The sequence below is a fragment of the Anneissia japonica genome, unplaced genomic scaffold (assembly GCF_011630105.1).
Source record: "Anneissia japonica isolate Jap-2015-1 unplaced genomic scaffold, ASM1163010v1 scaffold7370_len818893_cov191, whole genome shotgun sequence".
Lineage (NCBI taxonomy): Eukaryota > Metazoa > Echinodermata > Crinoidea > Comatulida > Comatulidae > Anneissia > Anneissia japonica.
Window position 1 is genome coordinate 778088 of NW_022687459.1, and position 9624 is coordinate 787711.

The 9624-nt window shown below is 35.5% G+C and overlaps 1 protein-coding gene across 2 annotated transcripts in view; it reads left to right on the plus strand.

Moving 5' to 3' along the window:
- Positions 1-9624, plus strand: part of LOC117119078 (trehalase-like) — a 14506-nt gene that overhangs the window by 2563 nt on the left and 2319 nt on the right. For both annotated transcript variants that reach the window (XM_033263889.1, XM_033263897.1), the window contains exons 5-12: positions 1068-1155; positions 1403-1503; positions 3175-3267; positions 4901-5140; positions 5277-5326; positions 7037-7222; positions 8427-8656; positions 8840-9064. In XM_033263889.1, the coding sequence (XP_033119780.1) occupies positions 1068-1155; positions 1403-1503; positions 3175-3267; positions 4901-5140; positions 5277-5326; positions 7037-7222; positions 8427-8656; positions 8840-9064 (1213 nt within the window). The remainder of the gene's footprint in view (positions 1-1067; positions 1156-1402; positions 1504-3174; positions 3268-4900; positions 5141-5276; positions 5327-7036; positions 7223-8426; positions 8657-8839; positions 9065-9624) is intronic.

The following is a 9624-nucleotide window of genomic DNA, read 5'->3' on the forward strand; positions in this document are numbered from 1 at the left end:
CGCCACTGATCGTATGCCCGAGATGGGGAAGGGGTTGAGAGAGGGTTCCCCCTCTCAAATGACATTTTTTTTTAAAGAATAGCAACCTCTGGATGTGACAGAATTATATGTGTTTTATGGTCTGACTGCCCAATGAGCTCTGTCCGACGGGGGTGGGGCTTGACCTGCCCGGGGGACCTAAGCCCCCGTCCGCCCGCTGGCGCTGCCACTGGTCCAAACTGGATTTCTTCGGCGTGATACACACCAAGAATAACCCACGAGCGTTATAAGACACATTTCCAGTGGAGTCCTTTTGTTAGTTGGGCAGTACACCGGGAGGCAATCCCATACTTTTTCCGATGAGTGTACTGCGTTCTTTAACGTGCACTTGGGTCATACTGCACACGTGAAAAAAGGCTTGAACATCTCATCCGAAAGACGGTGCGCTTTTGAAACTTGCATTTCAGCCCTCCAGCTGAAAAACACAAGGAGAGCAGCGATGGGCACTGAACCGGGGACCAGGAGATCTCCACAGATCAGCGCACCATGCCATGAGCCGACTGAGCCAAAGAGTATAGAAATCTTTGACTGAAGTCATGCTCGCTCTAGCTGATCGATAACAACTAGGTCGGTCATCTTCCTAGGTAGCTCCTGTTTATGATATACAACATTAAGTCAGGTAGCTCCTATACAAAGTCTAAATGTTACCTGGACGCCGAAAAGTCTTTACAAATTATATCATTATCATTGTGATAAGTTGCTTTTTAAATTGACATTAATTTCTTCCACCTCGGCGATCATCCTCCATCACGTTACGTAACTCCCGACATTCTGCTTTCCTGCCTTTCTATGCTCGAACCTCTCGATTCCTCAATTCTTTTTCCCTTTGCTTTGTGTTTGCATACAACTGCTCTCTATCCTGCCACATCCTTTCCTTCCGACATTAAAACTCTTCTTTTTATTTGGTCCAATTGGCGGATAATAACCCTTGATGCTGATAAAGCAATACAAACTGAAAATTTAAATTGAAAAATCAAAATTCACGTCAGCTGATTTGAAAGGTTACACAATTTTGAACATTTTTTAAGTCCTTATTTTTTAAAGAAGATCAAAGACTCACAACTTGTGGCATGGGCAGGAGAAATTCATGGTCTCTGGAAGGAATTGGGGCGGAAGGTTAGTAATTGTACATCAGGGCGTAAGTTTAATTAGTTATAGTACACGTTGTATATTATAATTAATCGAATTCGTATTTCGTATTTATTTATTCAGACACACTCAATAACTGTACAAAACAAAAGGCATATAGCAAATACGAGACACGATAGTTGTCAATATCATTATAATAAATATTACCATTCTTAACATTGGATACAGCAATTATAATTTCTTGCTTATTTTTAATGTATTCTTTTCTTTGAAGATTAAAAATGAAGTGAACAGTACTCCCGATCAATTTTCACTGGTGTACGTAGACAGCCCCTTCATTGTGCCCGGTGGCCGATTTCGAGAATTCTACTACTGGTGAGTTACTTCCAATGTAACAATAATAATTCTAATCACAATCATTGTGATAATTTTAAATGACGATACAAATGACGTTAATGATGATTGTATGGATGATAATTAGTTATTTCAATGAAATGGTGTCAATATACATGATGATATCAATATATTATATTATAAGTCACTTTATAGTTATTATTATTACTATTACAGTTACTGATACTGCTGCTGCCAATGATAATGATGATGATGATAATAATAATAATAATAATAATAATAATAATAATAATAATAATAACAATAATTAATAATAGGCCTATAGGTAAAATAGAATTATATTATAGATAAAAATTGTGAAATTTCCACATGGTCACGACCGAATTTGTGCAGCTTTCATTCCTCTTTTAATGCTTGGTGAAAACGCTGTCATCCTTAGTCTGTAATGATAAAGGTGCGTAGCCACATTTGTTCTTTAACGGTTTATAGATACTGTACGCACGACTTTGAAAAACTACTGTAAATGGGCCATTGTCACATTAATTGTCATTCCAAACTGAAAATTGTACTCAGATACCGTAGGAGTTTAATGTTGCGTTTCAGGACATGTAATCACGAAGCAAGATTTTAAAATGAAATATAGCTTTTTAGGAAATGTTTTAAAAATTTGGTATCAAATTAACACGATTTGAAGATTTTATTAGATTTAGCGGCGCAAATGTTTGAAGAAGGGTTGAACATCATTTAGTACAAATCTACGTATAAAAATTGCTACTGGCGTTCATAATAACGAATCGCTGTCGGCTCTTTTCAAAATCCGATACTAGAAACTTTAATGTAAGAACATTTCCGGTAGTAAAATAACAGAAAATGGGACAAAGTCATTAACAGTTCGGAGATCAATAGGAAAAACAGGGAAGGTAGCACAGAAAAGTAAGAAAGATAGGCCATATGTGTTTACGAGGAAGGGTAAATTGCTGTGAAATGACAAGGGACCAATCAACTTGGCGTCGTTATGGGGAGAATTACGTCTAATAGTGGATCGAATGGATATCTGACAGATCTATACTGATCAACAGACCTCTGTTTCCATAGAAACAACATGACCTTGATTATAAAGGATGCAACTTTTCAAAAGGTGGATAAGCTCATATAATGAATGTTATTATTATTATTATATATTATTATTATTATTATTATTATTATTATTATTATTATTATTATTATTATTATTATAGGAGTGATGTTTTTTAACAATTTGTATTATTATTATTATTGTTATTATAATTATTACTATCACAACATTATTATAATTGTCGTTGTTATTATTACAGTTTTATTATAATAGTTGTTGTTGTTAATGTTGGTGTTGTTAGTGTTGTTTAGCCTGGATATCTCTATGTGGCTCTGTAGTTGGAGGTTTTTCTAAAAATTCAATAAGTTACAGGCCTATGTTACAACATTATTATAGGCTTGTTTTAATGGGCTATTTTAAAAACGAACAAATATAGGCTATCTCTTGATTTTGTCTGACTGACTGACTGACTGCAGACATCACTCTTACACAATCACACCAGTTTAGCTGATCTCTACACTAAGAACCAAGAACTATAAGGTACACCAAGGACCAAGAACCAGACCAACAGTATTTACCGTAATTAACTTTACCATACTGGCACTATGTTTTTTTAGGGATTCGTATTGGGTGGTGAAGGGATTACTTATATCTGAGATGTACTCAACAGTACGCGGAATGATTTCAAACTTTGTTAACATTGTAAGGAGGTATGTTAAACGGTTTGTTGTTCTTATTCACCAGCACATTGCTTTCATTAATTTCATTGTCGATTGAGTTCCTATCTTAAAAACTTTATTCTACAGTTTGTTTTCTCACACTTTCGTGTAGGTCTATCTTTGTTTTCCTCTCTTTTGCCCTTTTTTTCTTATTGGTTTCTTTTGATGTACTGTCCACTCGTTCTTGTAACGCTCATTCCCGTTTTCTTTTTCCCTTGCCTGATTTTCCATCAAATATTACATTTTTATTTTTTAACGTGTCCTTTCATGTAGGCCTATTTTTGGTAATTGTTTTATGTTTTCTCCTTTTTTTGAGCCATCAACTTCTTTAATTGTTTTAAATAGCTTTTAATATATTTTTCTAAATTCAAATTGTAATGTTGATTTACTTTTTTTTAAAATTAGTTTTGTCATATTCTTTTAAAAAAAATTAGTTTTGTCTTATTTTTTTTTCTGTAGTATTTGTTTATGTTCATTCTGTGACTGTGCATAAAATAAAAACTAACAAAGAAACAATCCGGCTTCCTCTCTCCTCTCGACAAATTGTCTTTATTTCACGTATCATTAGTATAACATTGTGCAGTATTGTTAATCGTGTTTGTGATGCGTATGCCTAACTATTTACGCAATGCAACATTAAGCAATAATCGGTCGACAACTTCGATTGCATGTCGCAATTATTTAATTTTGTATTGAATACTTATCTTATCTTACATTACTTTCCATTACCGATTCAGATTATTGAATTATATTAATTTTAATACTTTCGGAATGCATATTCCTAGGCATAGCTACCTGTACTCATGTTGTTCGCATCAATGGCGGCGCTACGGCGTAAGGGAGAAACAAATATGTATGTAATTTCTACATAAGTAGACTATCTATTTGTAAAATCGATTAAATAAGCCCCTGAAACCCCTGAATTGTCATATTTTTCGGAGGCTCCATCCCGTGGACCACTTTCGAAACATTTTAGTCGACACCCGACCACGTCCACTTTGCTCTCGTCGGCCAAAACTTATACCTTCCCCTCACTTTCCCCCTCCCCCAGATTTCAGACGCTGGCGCCGCCACTGGTTCGCGTACGTATAATATTACATTTCTCCACTTTGACTTTAGTTCCACGCATACATAATTGCTGATGTATCTTGTTACGAAGTTTGCAATGTGAACCTTGCGTTAGATCAGATTACTAATTTAGTTAAACGTGTTAATCAGTGACGGATCCAGGAATTCAAAATAGAGGGGGCCCAGGGAGGGAGTACCGATGGAGGGTCTAGTCTACCTGAGGCTCACCATGGTTGGGGCTGAGGTAAGAAAATGTATGATTTTGGCACATTTAGATAAGCAGAAATGGCACTCTCGGACAAATTTGAATATAACTTTCTTTTTTCTCTCCATTTTGAAATATAATTTCGAAACATTCTAGTAGGGAGCCCAGTCGACACACTTGAATCTTGTAACGCGTTACGTTGTTCTCATATCGACTTCAGTTTCACTAATTTGTCTAATTGATGATGAAAGTTGTAATGTGTACTTGGCGTTAGTTTATGTAATCTTGTAGCGTTACCGGCGGTACTGTTGTCACACCGCGTTTACATAAAACTTTTCTTTAACACCACAGGTATGGTTTTGTACCAAATGGAGGACGCGTCTATTTTGAGAAACGTAGTCAACCACCGCTTCTAATACCGATTGTACACGAGTATTTGAAGGCATCACGTGACATCGCATTTGTATCTGAAATAATGGATGATTTGGAGACGGAATACGAATTCTGGGTGAAGAACCGTCACGTGACGGTCAGTGTGGACGGAGTGAACCACACATTGAACCAATACAACGTCAAAATGGGAATGCCCAGGTACGAGCAGCATCATCATTTTATTATTATTATTATTATTATTATTATTATTATTATTATTATTATTATTATTATTATTATTATTATTATTATTATCCTACTATTATTTAATAATATTAAATTTCACATTTTGCAGACCTGAATCATACCGTGAAGACGTTGCTACTGCGCATGGGCTGAACAAAGGTAAGCGCAAAATTAGCCCATTTTACTGCGCATGATTGTGTAAACTCCAAATTTGAGAATAAATATTATATCGATGAGCCGCAATTGCTGTATTAAAATGATTATAAAATTGTATTGTTCAATTTTGTAAAGAAAATCCAATATCATGTTGGTTTACAACGGACTTTAATATTTCGTCACCCAATCTGGCAACGATACAAATGCAACAAAAATGGGGAAAAGCAATGAAGCATTAACAATTATATAGGCTTATGTATAAAAAGTTATAACAACACATTTCCAAGAACACTGAGGCTAAAATTGCTTAAAAAATATGAAGAAAATAAGAACAAATTGAGGCTGAGATAAAATGTCAAATGAGGTTTTTATAAAAAAAGATTGAAAAAAAAAACTCCCACAAATCTTAGCTGTACCTTATGTGCAGCGAGCACAGTAATATACTGCTGTTATGTGCACAATTAATAGTTTTATATCTTGGAAAGTGTGTAAGTATAAAATAGGAACATCTTGTGCGCTAAATTGGCAGAAAAAAATTATAATAACACCTGGGCAAAATTTTAAAGGTTTTTACTTTAAAAAAACCAGAAGTGAACAACACTACGTACCCTACAGCTTCTACTTTTAACTCGCATTAATTCTTTTGAATGGAGGATGTTGTTGATACGTGATTGTGAAGTTTCTAAAACCCCATCCAATCTGACCCCCCTCCCTTCAAATTAGCTTGGCTTCAAGTAATGAATTATGAACTCCATGCGTGCAAAATGCTATGATACAACAAAAAATAATATGTATCAAAAATACAGAATGGTATAATATGATATGATATAATAATACACCAGGAGACGATGATATACGATGATATGATATAAAATGATAAGATGCGATATAAGATTTGATATTATATATAATAGAATATAATACGTTACGTTATAATGTGATGGCTATTAAAATATATGATATATATTGATATGAAATCCTATGATATGAAATATGTATGTTATAATGTTAGAAAGCCGTAATAGATTATAATATTAAAGGGCAGTCAATCAACATTTATTTAGATTGGCAGCGTAAATACGAAATAATTTCATTGACGGAATTGTAAACACAATTCATGAAATAACTGCATTAACTACGTTAATCTAGAAATATTCTTTAATCATTATATGATATAAATTTTAATGGATATTTTTTGCTTTACTGGAGCAAGAACGCAAAGTCAAAAACATGATAGTTCTAGGGATTGCGCATACGCTGTTGCTGAAACACAATACCGTAAAACCTCGAATAGATGCCCAATGGGCTTAATCATCTGGAATTGAAGCCTCCTCTTTAGTTTGCAACAGTAGGCTCGAAAAAAGAAGTCAATGGTCTTCCTTTCAAAATAGCATGGGCTTTTTTCGAGATATTACAGTACAGTACACTGTACACTAATTTCAATGCAACAAAATAAATTAAAAACACGCTTGGTTTATAAAGGTTAGGTGATTTAGAACTGGTTAACACATTCCATGATATAGATTGATGTTACAGTAGCCCTATTTATTGTTTTATAGTAGTAATTCCCAAAATTTACAGCATTCATTTTGAAAAGAAGCCCCCTCTTTACTTTGCAAAAGTAGCCTCGAAAAGAAGCCTATCTCGAAAAGAGGCCCATCTAGCTTGTGTATATGAAGAAGACATAACTTTTTGTTAAATTTTGGACTTCAGATGATGCTGCCGAATTATTTTCAAACATTGCATCTGCTTGTGAATCTGGTTGGGATTTTTCTAGTCGCTGGTTCAACTCATCGAATGAATTGATATCAGCACGTACAAAGAATATCATTCCTGTAGATCTGAACAGCTTCCTTTGCCAGAACGAGAAAATTATGTCGGATTTGTATTGGGAACTTGGTACGTATAGTTTCTGTGAATGAGAGAAATAAGGTTGTGAGTATAGCATGATCGTCATCACCACTTTTGGGGAAATAATTTTCAGTAATGCTTGCCCGAAGCTACATTATGCGAGACGCTGATGTCAAAAGCTACTAGGGGTAACGGTAGAGGAACCAGTGTCACGTTGATTTTGGCTCCCCCCATAAATTTAACCCATGACCTAAATCTAGAAATCGGTCACCCTGACTGAAAATTTGCCTCCTATGTCGAAGGAGTGAACTTTTCCCATGTTTACATAATTTGGCTTGGAGTAGGCCAAGAGGGGGAAGGGAGGCCGGATACACGGTGTTGGGAATAAGCATAAATCCATGTGACGCTGTTATTAGCGCTACAGCAAGAGTGCATAAATAGGCCTATTAAAATTCCATTACATATAGTATATTGCATTGTCAGTGGTTTTCCAGCAAAAAAAAAAACAAAAAACCTTTCATCAAGAACTGCAGTAAATGAAACTATGCTTAAACTACAGACCACATGCGAATAGTCTTTGGTTAAACCTATAATTTGTCCAGAGCTCAATTGTAATTAAAGAACTAAAAAAAAAAAAAAAAATAGCCATACCTACATTCACATGCAAAGCGCTGTCCAGACTATCAAATTCAATATGACAAAAACATGTGACATGTCTAAATATGGTCATGATGACATCACACTATGACCATATATAGGCACATTTTGACCACATATAGGCATACAATAGTTTTTTTGTCAAAAAAAAATCTGATCATGATCTGGTAATATAGACAGGGCTTATTACGTTACAAGATATTTTTAACACAAACCGTGCTGAACGGTTTTGGTAAGGCTACTGATGACGATTGTTAACGACCGTGTGTTTGATTTGCTTGTATAATTCCCAAGTTCGTTTAAGATATAATATACATTATTGCCGATTTAAGTAGTAAGTCATAAAGTGCAACGTGCAAATCCCGGTGTCAACTGTTCCCTGAACGCGTGTAATACCAATCAAAGTACAGACAGCTTGTAATAGGTGTTATACATAATCAGTGTAATTGGCTCTTAAATTATTGTCATATAATCATAATGAATAATTTCTCGTGATATAAAGAAGAAAATTAATAACGCGTTAAAAGGATTGTTTGATTATTTGCAACTTAAAATAGAGCCAGTTTGATTTATATATTTTATTTAACCGACGAAGGTGAGACGTCGAAAGCTATACTGTTTCACGATGCTTACGAACGGAGGAGAAATGCTATACATGCAGTCCTGTGGAACGATGTCGAAGGTTCCTGGTTCGACTACGATATAGAGAATAACTCCTTTAACAATAAGTTTTTCGCATCGAACGTGGCGCCTTGGTGGGCCAACTGTTACGGCAGCGGTTACGGAAATGTTGAAATAGAGGGGAAGGTCTTTGAATATTTAAAGGTAGGTTTTATTTGTTATTTTCATTCAATATCAGTAATTCTTAACTAATAGAAGGGTCTACACTTCTGAAGAAGTTAAAGGTAGTCCGCTATTACCTAAGTCTTTCTTATTTCTTGCATCGGGTTGCAGTATATCTATGCGAAGCACGGTATTAACGTTCTTGCGGGATTTTTCTTCTCTCAGAGAACTGGAGTTTTAGACTATCCCGGAGGAGTACCCACATCACTTGTTAACACCGGTGAACAGTGGGATTACCCTAATGCTTGGCCTCCACTCCAGGACATGGTAATCGAAGCATTAGGCTCGTCAGTGTTGCCGGAGGCCAGAGACGCTGCAGTGCGTCTGGCGCAGAATTGGACTATTACAAATTGGAGGGCTTATAAACTAAACGAAGTTATGTACGAAAAGGTGAATAGGTTTTGATTCTTTAAATATATTATATATAAAATGTATAGCCGGTAGAAATTTGTAAAGCAACTATACGTTTACACAATATTGTTGTGAATACTTGTGAGGGCACAAGTACAAAATTCAAGGTCTACGGCATTTATTTACGTTCATTTCGATACATTTGCGTGCTTTGAGCACGCATGACGTCGCCCTCAATCTTACGTTACAAGGGAGTGCTTATTTGCGTTTCAATACTCAAAGCGGTCTTAGGGAAGACTGTTTTATAGCAATGGTCTTAGAGGAATGACTTTAGTAAGACCGTCTAAGGGATAAATCCGGCTTTATTCAAGGAGTTAAAGACTACTAGTTAAGACCGTTTTATAGCAATACGCCCCAGGGTTCGATCCCTATCACTGTACAGGATTTTTTTTTTTCACAACCCAAATCATCGCCACTCCTAGACTTGCCACAAGTCTCTTATTTTTTATTATTTTTCTCATTCTGGACAGCGCCACCAACGAGAAAGTTAATTTAGAGACGGAATAAGCGACTTGTAAAACACTGAAATCAGGCACCAG